The 13,810-nt window shown below is 42.7% G+C and overlaps 1 protein-coding gene across 1 annotated transcript in view; it reads left to right on the top strand.

The window, feature by feature from the left end:
• The window catches only part of NFKBID (NFKB inhibitor delta), a 52,260-nt gene extending 40,739 nt beyond the window's left edge, over window positions 1–11,521 (top strand). Inside the window, exons 9-11 of the mRNA XM_085615946.1 lie at window positions 154–270; window positions 3,230–3,394; window positions 4,296–11,521. Coding sequence (XP_085472072.1) covers window positions 154–270; window positions 3,230–3,394; window positions 4,296–4,361 — 348 coding nt within the window. The 3' untranslated portion in view covers window positions 4,362–11,521. The remainder of the gene's footprint in view (window positions 1–153; window positions 271–3,229; window positions 3,395–4,295) is intronic.
• Window positions 11,522–13,810: the final 2,289 nt, after the last annotated feature.

Here is a 13,810-nt window from a genome sequence, read left to right as displayed (position 1 = left end):
TTGAGCCACGTCAAGATCAGCCTCCTCAGTTCGCCTAGCGACCCCCAGCTGCAGAAGATGAGGGTCACTTACTGAGAAGATGGCTTCGCAAAGGTTGTAGGCAACCCTGATACATCTGTCTTTAAATGTCTCATTTCCTTATTCTTGGTCCAGGACATGAAGAGCAACAAGACAGTGCTTCATTTTGCCGTCCAAGATGGAAATCTTCCAATGGTCACGTACTTCCTGGAGCTGCCCAAACAGGACCAGAACACTTTTGTGAACATGAAGGTGAGTATTTCAGGATGGAAGGAAAGCAAGAGGAGTCGACTGACATGTGACAGACTTTGCCCCACTACTACATGCATCTAGAGAACCTGCCTTTGGGACATTTCTCTATTTTCTTATAGCGTAACTTATCAATGCAAATGTGACTTTCCTTCCTTTGTTCTCCAGTCCTGAATGAGGTACCCAGACCATGTACATATCTGGCTCCCCATGTTCTCTGTCCCGCGGTATTCCACTTAGCTGCTCATTGTGGTGCTGGCCCTTCTCCCATAAACCCTTTCCTACAAGCAAGTGCTGTGTCATCAGGGTGCTGCTTACCCTGACTTGATACTAGTTCAGCTACTGAGCGGAAGTCAGGGGGCGGGGTCAACTCTCTTCCCTGACACACAGTTACATATATGTGGCGCATTATGAAGGTGGCATTTGACTTTAGTAGCACACGCCTATAGTGAAGCAAGGATGACTTGGTAAGTTATTGGCTGATTTAGATAATTATAATGGACCAGATGTAGAAAGAAATCCCTTTTGTGATCACAGAGTTTTCGACACTGAAGGGCTTTTTACAATGTACAAAAGCTCTTTTATGAGAACTACGAGAGGACATGATCAGGGCGTCCCTTCCTATTTATGGGTCAGAAATCTATGTATCAGTTAATAGTCATTCTAATTCCAATTGCAAATGATTGATCAGATATTGGCCCCCTAATCGGGTGGTGAAACTTCATCCAGGAATCAGGAGATTTGCTGTTACTTCAGAACCAGATGTTAACCTCTTCAGTGCCCATGACGAGATAGACTCGTCATGGAGCACGGTCGCGCTGTGCCCATGACGAGACTATCTCGTCATGAACCCCACCCACTAATAAAGCGCCCGGCACAGGAGGGGGAAAGGGCGTGGCACAGAAGGGGTTAAATCTGTAACCATATTTCTTCAAACAGCTACAATTATCCCACCCATGGGGAAATGGATGAATATTGCGAGCAGACTGTCATGTTGGGCGCCAAGTGAGAGTAAAGCCTCCTTACCACAGCAAACTCTCTCTGAATGTGCATCAGTGTGGTTTTGCAGGCACCTGGGTAATATCTTACACAGGAGACTTTCACCTTTGAATGAAATTATATAAGAAAAAGCAAGCAGGCGAATAGACAGAAATCACGTTGTACTGTAATATAGGCACAAGAAAATGTGTTGACAAATAGAGTGAATCGCCAAAGAATTGTGATGTAGAACTACATGTGTCTACAAGCTCAGAACAGCAATGGTAGGCTGCATCAGGATATGTAATTCGAATGATAAGACAGCACTTATCTAAATTACTGCAAGAGAGAGCTCCTTTGTTGCTTTTGTTGTCAGACTTACACATGCCTTCCCGAGAATGTGCGTGGCTTCCTGGGGACTGCGAGTGTCTGACCTGAAACATGCTCTTTCTCAATGGTGAAAGCTAAAGGCCGTAGATGCTCTAGCTCAAAAGAGAGAGCAGCGAGAGAGGAGATCTGCAGGGAAGTGGCTAAATATTTAGACAGAGACAAAGGACAAACAAACAACACTGGCAGGGCTCAAGCAGCGAAAGGGGAGGGGGTTTTGGGAACATGCAAGCAAAACTGGAAAATCCTTTAACTTTAAAGTCCGAGAAAGAAAATAAAGGCACGCTTGAAAACAGTGTCTGACATGAACATAAAAACACTTAGAAAGTAACTACCCGGCTTGTGCTTGGAACAAGCTTAGCAAGCGGGCGTTGTTTTTAAATTCACGAAGGGTTCACAGCATGTGCAGTTATTCTGTGGACTTCCTTGTCTGTTTCCCCCCCCCCTCCGAAACCTTACTGCATTAGTCTGCCTGGCAGCCAGAATAGCGGCTGCACGGTGGGTGTGCTGCAGCTGTCAGACTCTGCTAGGGTGCTAATCAAGCCCCAAAAACATAAACACTTGAGGGAAGTGCTTGGTTAAAATAAAACCCAGTGTCCATGAGCCTGGTCATGGGTTGAGTGGGAAATGCTCGATGGGGTTAAAATGAAGCCCGGTGGCTGTGGGCCGGGTGCCATGCTGATTGGAAAATGCTAGTCCTGAATGTAAAAAAAAGTTACTGAGTCAGGGAATAAGATAAAAAATGCAGAGGAATTCAAGTACTAGGTCTCTGCTCCAGGCTACCCGATGAAAAGTGGACCTAAAAGTACATGTCAACCACTTGAAAGCTAGGCATTTTAAACAACACAGAAATAAACAAATGAAAAGCAATGGTTGGGCTCTAAGCACACAAACTGAATACAGCATGTCTTGAATCAGCACATGTGCGCTGCCTAGGCTCGACCTAATTAGTAAAGCACTTTGCAGTTCCTTTCATTTAGTCAAGTAACTTGAAACAGCAGCAACTCATACAAAAACTGGGTGTGCTTTTGGTAGGCAGTGGAACAGGAGGCCAATTTTTTTTCTCCCTGTGGTAAAGCGTGATGTTGAGTTCCTGGATTCAGGTCATAGAAAATATAACTGTCACTTCTGAAGTACATATTCTGCATCTCAACGTATTTCCTGGTTTCTTTGTCTCTCTTATTTTCCCAGCTACGTGTCTCTTAACCACACCTAGTCTTTCTCTCTCCATGCTTTCTTCTTCTAATTTTATCTCCCCCATCAAAAGTTCTGAATTTTTACTCTAATTGTCTCCATTGTGGGTCTTAGTGTCCCTATTCTTACGTCTCCATCTTGTTCCCATCATGCATCATTCTCGAACCATCTCTCTCTCTGTCTCCTTTTTACTCTACCTAAATCTCTTATCCATCCTCTTTTCTTTAGGTCTCACTGCATTACTCTTTGTTTCTTCTCCTTTGCGGGCATCTCTCGCTTTGTTCTTAAACTTTGAGGGCCTCTCTCTTTCTGAGGCTCCCTCACTTTTCCCAGTCCCTCCCTTCCCACCATGCCTTGTGCTCTGTGACCTCACATGACCCACGGTCTTGTATTTTTTGGGCAGGCTCATGGTAACACTGCTCTGCACATGGCGGCGGGCCTGAATGGCAACATCTTTCAGGAGGAGATTATCAGGCTACTACTAGAGCATGGAGCTGATGCCAGTATCCGGAACCTAGAGAATGAACAAGCCATTCATTTACTCCCACCTGGAGCAACCACAGAGCAGGTGATCCGAGAAAGCAATTTGATAAGCAGTCTCTCTCTCTTTCTCTTTCTCTCTCCATCACTTTAGAACCCATGGCAACTGGTCAAATCTCTCACACTAACACCTATGGCAATAGGGTAGTTAATCCCTATAGGTTGCGTATGTATCCAAAATGTGTAGGTTATGTAGTTTGTACATTCAGAGAGAAACAAAAAAAAATAGAAAACAAATTCCCAGGACCAAAATACTCTGTGCGCCATGTTGTGCAAAATTAACAGCAATAATAGACGCAACATTGATCGAAAAAAAAGATTAAAATGTGTGTCCCCATGGAGAATAGCAGTCAGTGAACATAGTTGTAATATTGAAGCAGTAAAAAAAATGGAAGGCAAAAAAGAAAGATGGAGGAAGGGAAGGATTTAAGAGGAGGAATGCGGTTACATGGGTGCTCCTATAAAAAACGTGGGAAAATGAGGAACATGGATGAGTGATAACATAAATGAATTTGAAAACTGGATACACAAGGGTGGTTGGGATGGTGTTTTGCCCCAATAAAGAAAGTGAAACAGTGAAGGCGGAACAGTAGGAGGGTAGAGGAAGGAACCTGCCCCCCTGTCTTGGGACTCAGCACAGGGATGCAGCCTTCAGTGCTTTATATCCTACTCTACTCCTTTATTTGGAATAAACATAAGACTTCCATTTCCATTCCTCTTAGGCTTATCCCCATCTCTTCCTGTCTTGCACATTTAGAGATTGCTCCACCAATGATGGTTTTAACCCTGTGTTGCCTCAGTGTCTATGTCCTGGGGATGAACAGTATACTATCTCTAGAGTCAAATTTCCCCCTGCCCTTTCCAAAGCTCCACTCTTCCTGTGCACTATAATTCAATTAACCTCTTCTTGTCTTTGTATCTTTTGACAGATCAGGCACATGTTGAAGAGAAGCCGTGCGATGTCATCATCTCGACACCGGTCTGTGTCCTTATAGGAACGCCCCAGACCTGGACTATTTTCTTAGTCCCAGCCCAGCCTTCCTGCGGTTGGAAGGATATTGTTGTATCTCCTTGGAAGGAGCTGAATGTTAGTTCGCACTGTTCTTCACATCTGTATTTTCCAGATTCATCGTAGGAGCGACATATTGCATTGTGTTATGTGACCTCCTTCTGCTTGTTTGAATCAAATGAGATTGGATGTGCGAGAGGAACCGAAAGGACAACAGCTCAGGCTGGGAATAGACATCTGTATGCAACCCTCAACCACCACCCATGCGGCAACAGAGCATGCATTCCATGACAAAGCCTGCGAAAGTATTTATATTAAATACTTCCTACTGGGCCCGTAATATAACAACATATACTGAAACAGTCAGTAGATGTAACAGACTAGACCTTTAGAATATGCCCATCTCTACGCTCACAGTTAGGGCCTGATTATGACTTTGGCGGTCGGGTTTCTCCATCCGGCGCATTACGAGTTACTTTATATCAAATGGAATCTAATGGAACTCGTAATACGGCGGACGGGATATCCGTTACGTTTGTGATGGAGTAACGCATCCGCCAAACTCACAATCAGGCCCTTAGTGTAATAAGTGAGCAGGAGTCTGCTCCTGTCTCTAGTAAGACTGATAGAGACTCATAATATATCAAGGAAACAGAAATAGGACTAACGTGGCATGTCTCAGCAACGCCTTACGTCAGTCAAAAAGAAACTAACCATCCGCTTATACCCAAAGGACTTACTCCTGACCATCTCCCAAGCTGAGCTTTTGTCCTCTTGAGTCCCTTGCACACTGCAAAGATATGATTTCTGTGAAATCGCCTCATCCTTGTGATATGTGATCATTTCTGTGAAATGTTTGCCTGCACCTTTTTTTAACATGTCTCAGTATAAGAAGGGAGTAGGCTGGTTCTGTTCTCTTTCATCAGTGTGGGATTGTTTGAGAATCAGCTTGGTTACTGATTTGTGATCAGCCTGGGATTGTTTTGATTTGGGCGTTGTGATGTTCATAAATTGGGTGAAACCAACAAGGTCATTTTGATGTGGGTGTAGAGCCAAGCACAACTGTTTCAATTCATCTTTCACCCCACTGCCAATCAACAGCTGTTCTTTTGCAAAGTGTCCACTCCCAATTTGTATGTGTGTTGAGATGACCACGTTGGGGTGACCTTGTTGATTGCACCGACATTAAATCCTATTTGATCCATACTTTCCTAGACAGCCTTTCCACCTACCTGTCTTTCAGTTTAACACTCTTTACCTCACTCAATTTTCTATTTTACTGATTCTACTTGTCTTACATGTTGCATTTCTCTTACACTACATATGTAGTCTTTTTCTTCACATTTCATCACCCACGCACATTCTGTTCTCTCTGGTCATAGTTTTAGTATAAACCTCTATGTCAATCTCTGCATTTCCATCCCCCTACATAGTGAATGTACATATATTTGTTAGTTTAAAAGTTCTGCCAATTAAAGTCAATGATTACCACCAACATGACCACCTCAGGAATAATAGGCCACAGGAAATTAAATTTTCCTTCATGAGAAGATTTTATTGGGCACCACTGTGTTTTAAGGTGGGACTCTGCGTGTGAGGTATATGTGGCACCATGGCTAGTTAATAGCCTCCCTTTATGTACACGTAGATGTTGGCTATGATTCAAGTATCACAGCAGTATGCGACCAAATTGCTGTATGCTGGTACAACGCAATGTTTTCATCTCATTCTTCCTCTTGAAAAACATTTTTTGAGGCGTATCAGTTCACTTGTTTTAAATGAATGGTAAAACTCCTGCTTCACTCTGCTCTGCAGCAGCCTTCCTGTTAGATTGCAGTTTCTCTCCCATCACTCGCCTTATTGTGCAACAGCCTCCTCCAAACTCCCACCTCACTCTGCACTACAGCCTTACTGTTAGATTGTAGTTTCTCTCCCATCACCCCTCTTATTGTGAAACATCCCTATCCAAACTCCTGCCTCACTCTGCACTACAGCCTTACTGTTGGATTGTAGTTTCTCTCCCTTCACCAGTCTTATTGTGCAACAGCCTCCTCCAACCTCCTGCCGCACTCTGCTCTGCAGCCTTCCCGTTAGATTGCAGTTTCTCTCCCATCACCCACCTTATTGTGCAACATCCTCCTCCTAACTCCTGCCTCACTCTATATGTCAACCTTCCTATTAGATTGCAGTTTCTCTCCCATCACCCGCCTTATTGTACAACTTACTCCTCCAACCTCCTGCCTCACTCTGCTTTGCAGCAACCTTCCTATTAGATTGCAGGTTCTCTCCCACCACCCCCTTTATTGCGCAACATCCTCCTCCAACCTCCAGCCGCACTCTGCTCTGCAACCTTCCTGTTAGATTGCAGTTTCTCTCCTATCACCCCTCTTTTTGTGAAACATCCCTCTCCAAACTCCCGCCTCACGATGCTCTGCAGCCTTCCTGTTAGATTGCAGTTTTTCTCCCATCACCCACCTTATTGTGCATACCTACTCATTTACTCCCATCCACTCTTAGTCTTGGGCCGAATGATTTGATTTTGCCCCGGGAAATGCCTGTTACAGGTGCCACCTCTTTCAGTCCTTTTGCCTGGTTAAATGCAGGGAATGCAATCTGTGCTGTTTCAGGCCTTCTTATTGGTGTTTTTTCCACCAATCATAGAGCCCAAAATGTGCTGCTTCTGCCCTCTGCTTGCTAGGATAGGCTGTGTAATGGAAGGCAAAAGGCTGCTATTGATCACCCTCTCTCTTTACCTATGGGTATTTTGATGCTCATGCCATATTTCACTACTGGGGCAGTATGCTTTTTAATTTTACCTTCCAGAATATTTGATTAAATCCCACCATGAATTTTGGTAGAAGTTCACATTTGCAAGGCGCTAAAGTGGAGCAATCACTTCTACCTGCTGCATACATTTATTTTCTGCCTCTTTCCTTTCTCTTCCTCCTCTACCTCTCTTTCTAGCTCCTTTTACTCTCATTTTTCCCTCCACTTTCACCCCTCCATTTTCCCAAGCTTTCTTAAAGCCCCAAATGGAGCCACTGAGTACCTTGCAGTGTCTTCCACTACGCTCCTGTGAGTGTACTTACATGTCAGCACGGTTCATATTGCATTCTACCTATATTGAATATTGCTATATGTATTTATTTATTTATTTTTAGAAGCTGAAACTGATTTATTTGACTCCTCAGAATACCTGTGCCCTTGGAATCAGTTGTATTTATTATCAAATCTGTAAATGAACTGGAGGTCCTTGCCCCCTCCTGTAACATATTAAAGACTCTCAGTTGATCTGAGGCGGTTAGAACAATATTTGCTCATTCTAGTACACGTTCTGGGGAAGCTAGACCTGGATTCCACAGCAGAAAGCATAGCAGTTCTGAAAGTGTTTTTTGACTAATAATCTGGAACCTTTTCAATGTGGCCACACTGAGTAATCAAGCAATGCCTTAAATATTGTGTTGAGCCGTCTCCATAAAATCCCCGTATTGACATACAAATCTACGGGCACTCCTTCAAAAACCAACATCAACAAAATTTACCAGAAGGAGATCATCGTTCTATTCTATTGATTAAAAAAAAACTTTCCTAGCTTTTTAAATCTTTTTCTCAGCAAATCATCTCTGCCCAGTTAAGTAGGGATTTGAACAAAAACAGTGTTATGCGTCAGCTCACTTTCTTGCTCTGATTATTCATAATAGGTAAATTTATTCCTTAAAAGGTCCAAAAGGTAGTTGAACGATTTTATAGCAAAAAGTGGAATAAAATAAATACAACAATTTTTCAAAATGCTCCACTAATTCAGTACATAGCCCCCAATTTAATCATACCTCTCTAAGAGACCCATGTTCAATAGTACAATGTGTCAATAATTTCATGTTGTGTCGTTATTTTAAAGCCGTAAGACTTCTCCTCTTTCAATTTTGATAAAAACTTTAAGTGCAAAGGAACTTAAAATAATTAGGCTTTGGCGTATCGTCACCATACCAGACGTCATTTTCTTTAAAAAAAAACCTTCGTAATGCCTGCAGGACATACATTCTTCACCCTGCCTGGACACCATCTTGTATAACCCGGACAATGTATAAAATAGCTGATACATTTTGTAAAACTGAATGTAAGGGTTGATACTCTGGTATAGATATGCATCAGCTTACAAAGTTTATTTCAATCAAAATAAATAACATCATTGTTCTCATGGGCTCTTGGTATATTTAACATCAACTAAAAAGGGCTCTTTATATTGGCATATGCCTAATGGACTCTTGTTGCCCCATACATACATATCCAAGGTCTCCTCAAAGTATTTAGGTTTTGTAGGCTTAGTACATTTTTCTGCCTAGTCCTCTTTTTTGCCCCTCTTGTATCTGTACCTCTGTGCAGAGGATTCAGAGAAGAGATCCTATGTGACCAAACCATGAAAGTGATCCTCAAAGCAACCACTTACTGTTTTCAATACAATTACATTTATTTATGTTAAAATCACGATAACTGTGCGTGAACCTCAAAAACGTCCACAGTGAAGTCATCTATATTACAAATGTAGATCTAAGAATGTTTTTATATCTCCAAAATATAGCCATCGTTCTTGAGTTGGCCAAATTCATTTTCATCTGCAGTTTTTAGGTTTTACCTACTTTAGACAGCTCAGAAACTACATTAGGATGTCACCTGACTGGGGAGAATTCAAGCTATTCGATGAACCCCATCATATTTCTTAAGACACACTGAGTTAAAATAAATCACATAAAAGCTTAAACATATTTGTTTACTCTTTGGATGGGTGAACTAAATAAGAACCCTCCCAGTGCATTGGGAGAGTTCATTAATCTTTACATGCACAAGCTAAGCTATCTGTTAGAAAAACATTGGGATATTGGCAAAGAGTTTTTCAAATTCTGCCTCACCTCTCATTAACTCGCGAGGCCATTAAATAAAAATTAACTACTTGTTTGGGAAGACAAACACGAATTAAGCACGTTAAACTGATACTATGAGGTCATATAAAAACACCAATAATGTGACCTCTACACTGCCACTACAGTCTACTTAATCCTTAGTTTTCTCTGTTCATCTGGTTGGAATGTTTGATGTGACCTGAAGCTGTCTTCTGCACCTGCTCAGTTTCATGCACTTATTTCACTCATGGAGCCATACTGCTTCTGGCCAATGCACACATTGACTTTGAGCATTTTCATAAAAGGTACAGTTTATCTCTGGGTATTGCAGCTTTTATTGCAGCTTCAGGTGTGTGATTAACTCTCAACTGATATGTCACACTGAAAGAGGACCAGGCAAGGAACAGCTTCCACTTTGGAGCCAGAGTTGTGTTCGCGAACCAGGAATTCACCCTCCTGCTTGGTATGCTCTTCCCATGAGTTCTCCCTCCTGCTTGGTATGCTCTTCCCATGAGTTCACCCTCCTGCTTGGTATGCTCTTCCCATGAGTTCACCCTCCTGCTTGGTATGCTCTTCCCATGAATTCACCCTCCTGCTTGGTATGCTCTTCCCACGAGTTCACCCTCCTGCTTGGTATGCTCTTCCCATGAATTCACCCTCCTGCTTGGTATGCTCTGCCCATGAGTTCACCCTCCTGCTTGGTATGCTCTTTCCATGAGTTCTCCCTCCTGCTTGGTATGCTCTTCCCATGAGTTCTCCCTCCTGCTTGGTATGCTCTTCCCATGAGTTCACGCTCCTACTTGGTATGCTCTTCCCATGAGTTCACCCTCCTGCTTGGTATGCTCTTCCCATGAGTTCCCCCTCCTGCTTGGTATGCTCTTCCCATGAGTTCTACCTCCTGCTTGGTATGCTCTTCCCATGAATTCACCCTCCTGTTACCAATGGTATGCTCTTCCCATGAATTCACCCTCCTGCTTGGTATGCTCTTCCCATGAGTTCACCCTCCTGCTTGGTATGCTCTTCCCATGAGTTCACCCTCCTGCTTGGTATGCTCTTCCCATGAGTTCACCCTCCTGCTTGGTATGCTCTTCCCATGAGTTCACCCTCCTGCTTGGTATGCTCTTCCCATGAGTTCACCCTCCTGCTTGGTATGCTCTTCCCATGAGTTCACCCTCCTGCTTGGTATGCTCTTCCAATTAGTTCCCCCTCCTGCTTGGTATGCTCTTCCCATGAGTTCACTCTCCTGCTTGGTATGCTATTCCCATGAGTTCACCCTCCTGCTTGGTATGCTCTTCCCATGAGTTCACCCTCCTGCTTGGTATGCTCTTCCCATGAATTCACCCGCGTGTTACCAATGGTATGCCCTTCCCATGAGTTCATCCTCCTGCTTGGTATGCTCTTCCCATGAGTTCACCCTCCTGCTTGGTATGCTCTTCCCATGAGTTCACCCTCCTGCTTGGTATGCTCTTCCAATTAGTTCCCCCTCCTGATTGGTATGCTCTTCCCATGAGTTCTCCTCTTGAATCTCAGTCAGTTGCAAAGGGCATTTTGCAAGTCCGATGGTAATTTCTAACTCGCAAGATCTCCTTTGTAAATCGTGACTTCCCTTTGGCAGATGCAAAGCCTGGTGCAAAGCAAAACGTCACCGACTGTATACATTGTGTTAGAAAATACACCAAGCCACCTCAAATTTTTGGCATATCAGTAGAATAGGAGATTCTCCACTAGGAAAATATTTCCCTGTGTAGAGGAGTGCGCATGCGTAGTTCCACTATCCCTACACCAGCAGCTTGTGGATAAGTAAAGTAGTGTGGATGCAAACCAATTTGCGTGCGTATCTGTAGCTACTTCTGGGTATCGTGAATCACGAACATTCTAAAATGCACTCGATCCGCAGGAGAAAACTTATGATGAGCAGATTTCTGGCTGTTAAAATGGAATTTGGGAAGATGTTTTAAGTGCTAAAAATGTGTCATTGTTTGGCCTTAAAACCTGTCCAGAACTTGCTTTGAACCACACAAACGATGTAGGTGATTGGTTGGAGCATCTTTGAGATTAGTTCTTGGGGGCATCGAACCATGGGCCACAACCTGCCCTGCATTACTGTGATACTGTGCCTTTAACTGTGCTTCTCTGACTGTTTTCCAAATGTCATGAGTGTTGGTGCCAGAACCTGGGCTGGCACAGGGAGGTGGCAGCCATGTTGTCTAATCAGGAATAAAAATCTCTGCACGGAATAACACACTGGTAATTCTTCTTTTGTGTCTAATAAAATAGTATATATCAATGTCTTGCCAATAAAAGGCCTTCATTTTTTACATTTTGTATGCATTGTCTGTGTAACATCTGGGCTTCAGAAAGGCTACAACCATGTTCTCACACAGAGGTGCCCATATCATTGCCCCCCTTTATTTGTATTTTCTTTTTTTTTTAGTTTTATATAGCACGAACTCAACTCGAAGGTATCAGAGCGCTTTACAGGAGCACCAGTTTACAGACGAAGACATTCATTTTTAGGCACGGGGAGATTAAGGGATTTGCCCAGAATCACAGGATGCGTGAGCCTCCTGCCAGACTCGAACTTGGTTCCCCAGCTTCAAGGTCTGCTGCTCTAGCCGTTAAGCCACATCCTCTCCCCCAACATCTCTGTTCTCTTGCAGTAAGTTTTAGGGGGTTATTTAGGTCTTGCTGGGAGGTCGTCAGGTGGCAGAGGCTCTGCCTCAATAAGCCCTGCTGGGACCTGGCACTAAATTTAGAGTTTTCCACTTTAACTGTGCAAATGTTTACTGAAAGAGCTCCTTGATAGTGCAATGATGCGTGGGCCCCCAAGTAATGATGAACAGCATGGCATTGTTTGTTTTCCAGAAATAAACTCCCAAAGCAGAAGGTTATTGCTGTAAAAGAAAGAACAAATATCCATGAGGTATTAGGTGATTATTTATTTTTCCCGCGAGAACGCCAGGCCTTGCATGGGAGCCACAGGTAGAAAACATTTCAGAAGCCCTCCCCTAGGTTGTAGAATGTGTTTCTGCAGTGACAGGTGTGCTAGGAAGGTTTGTCTTAAATCAGGCCCAGACTTGGCTTCTGCATTAGAAACTAGATGGTTTCCCACCACCCGTTAGTGGGGCCGAGAGTGGGCCGGCCAGGATGTCCTCTGATTTTTGGCCAGTTTCCCTTTACCTCTCCAGTGTAAATGAGATCCTTACAGATATGTAATCTGGTGAAAAACCATACATGGGGCGAGGAACCAAGAAAAATAATATATTGCCGTAATAAAAAGTACAATCATATCAGGTGGCGAGAAGGTCTGGGTGACTCAGGATCATGCTAAGGTCTGAGGAAAGTCAAGTAACACATAAGCCCAATTATGAGTGTGTCGGAAAAGTAGGCGCTGTTTATCACACCAGAAAAAATCTGAGTTATTGGGTATGATAAATAGCACCTATTCAGAGTTTTTTGTGAACTACACTCAAACCAGAATGTTACATTAAATACTGTGCTGTTTTACCCTGTTCAATTCTGGCAGGTGTGGCCTATTGAAATTCAACAAAACGCGAGGTATTTAATGCACCTAGTCAGTTGAGTTCAGTTCATAATGCTTTATTCGGTTTGTTTGCACAACCATATAGCAGACATAAAATATAAAACATACAGCAATCATACAAGAAAACAATAAAAGGGACAAGGAATATAGACCAAATACATTAAATGTACACAAAACATGCTAGCTAGGATGCAATCTCCTCTAACATACCAATACATATTGGAATTGTCGATATGAATACAAGAAGAGAGGGCTCTGATGAACTCAATAAATTAGCATATGCTAGTTGCTAAGGTGCTAGATGATGTGCAAAATACACTATATAAGGGGCAGTTCTCGTGTCGGAACATGTACAAATATCACTGTACTTGACAAAGTGGCAAATGCAACTTGCTAGAATACCGAGTGATTAGATAACAATAGAATTTCTAGCGGCCATACATTTTAAAATATAAGTAGCTACATAAAAACATATATCTGCACTTCCCAAAGTAAACATTAACTTCATCGCAATCCTAGTAGACCGAACATTATACTTTAAAAAGATAGGTTTTAAAAATTGCCTTCTTAAAAATTTATAAAATTTACAGAACAGCATAAAATGACAACAACTCTGTTTGGATATGTCGTCGCAGGGGCATAGAGTGTTACTGTGCTGCCTAATAATAGGAAAAGACACAGGGTGGTGTACTATACCAAACCTTAAACGAGTAAGGACAAAACGGTGAGAGTTTCTTGAAACTTCCGTTAAGTATGGCTGAAAACCTTCACTCGCATTATTTTCACAATAAAAAACAAAAGATTTTTTTGAATGGCATAGAAAGGTCACCTTAAGCTCTGATTTAGATATACTGGCAGCTTCGTCCGGCATTAAAAATGGGTCCAGGTTAAAAAGAAGCTTATACCAGTGATGAATATGTCTGAGCCAAGGAATGTGCAAACAATGGTCCAACCTTAGGCAGTCTCTGATTACTTTTTGGGTAAATATGGTTT

The sequence above is a fragment of the Triturus cristatus genome, chromosome 7 (assembly GCF_964204655.1).
Source record: "Triturus cristatus chromosome 7, aTriCri1.1, whole genome shotgun sequence".
NCBI classification, from domain to species: Eukaryota; Metazoa; Chordata; class Amphibia; order Caudata; family Salamandridae; genus Triturus; species Triturus cristatus.
Note: the sequence above shows the minus strand (reverse complement) of the source record. Positions and strands in the feature narration are given on the sequence as shown.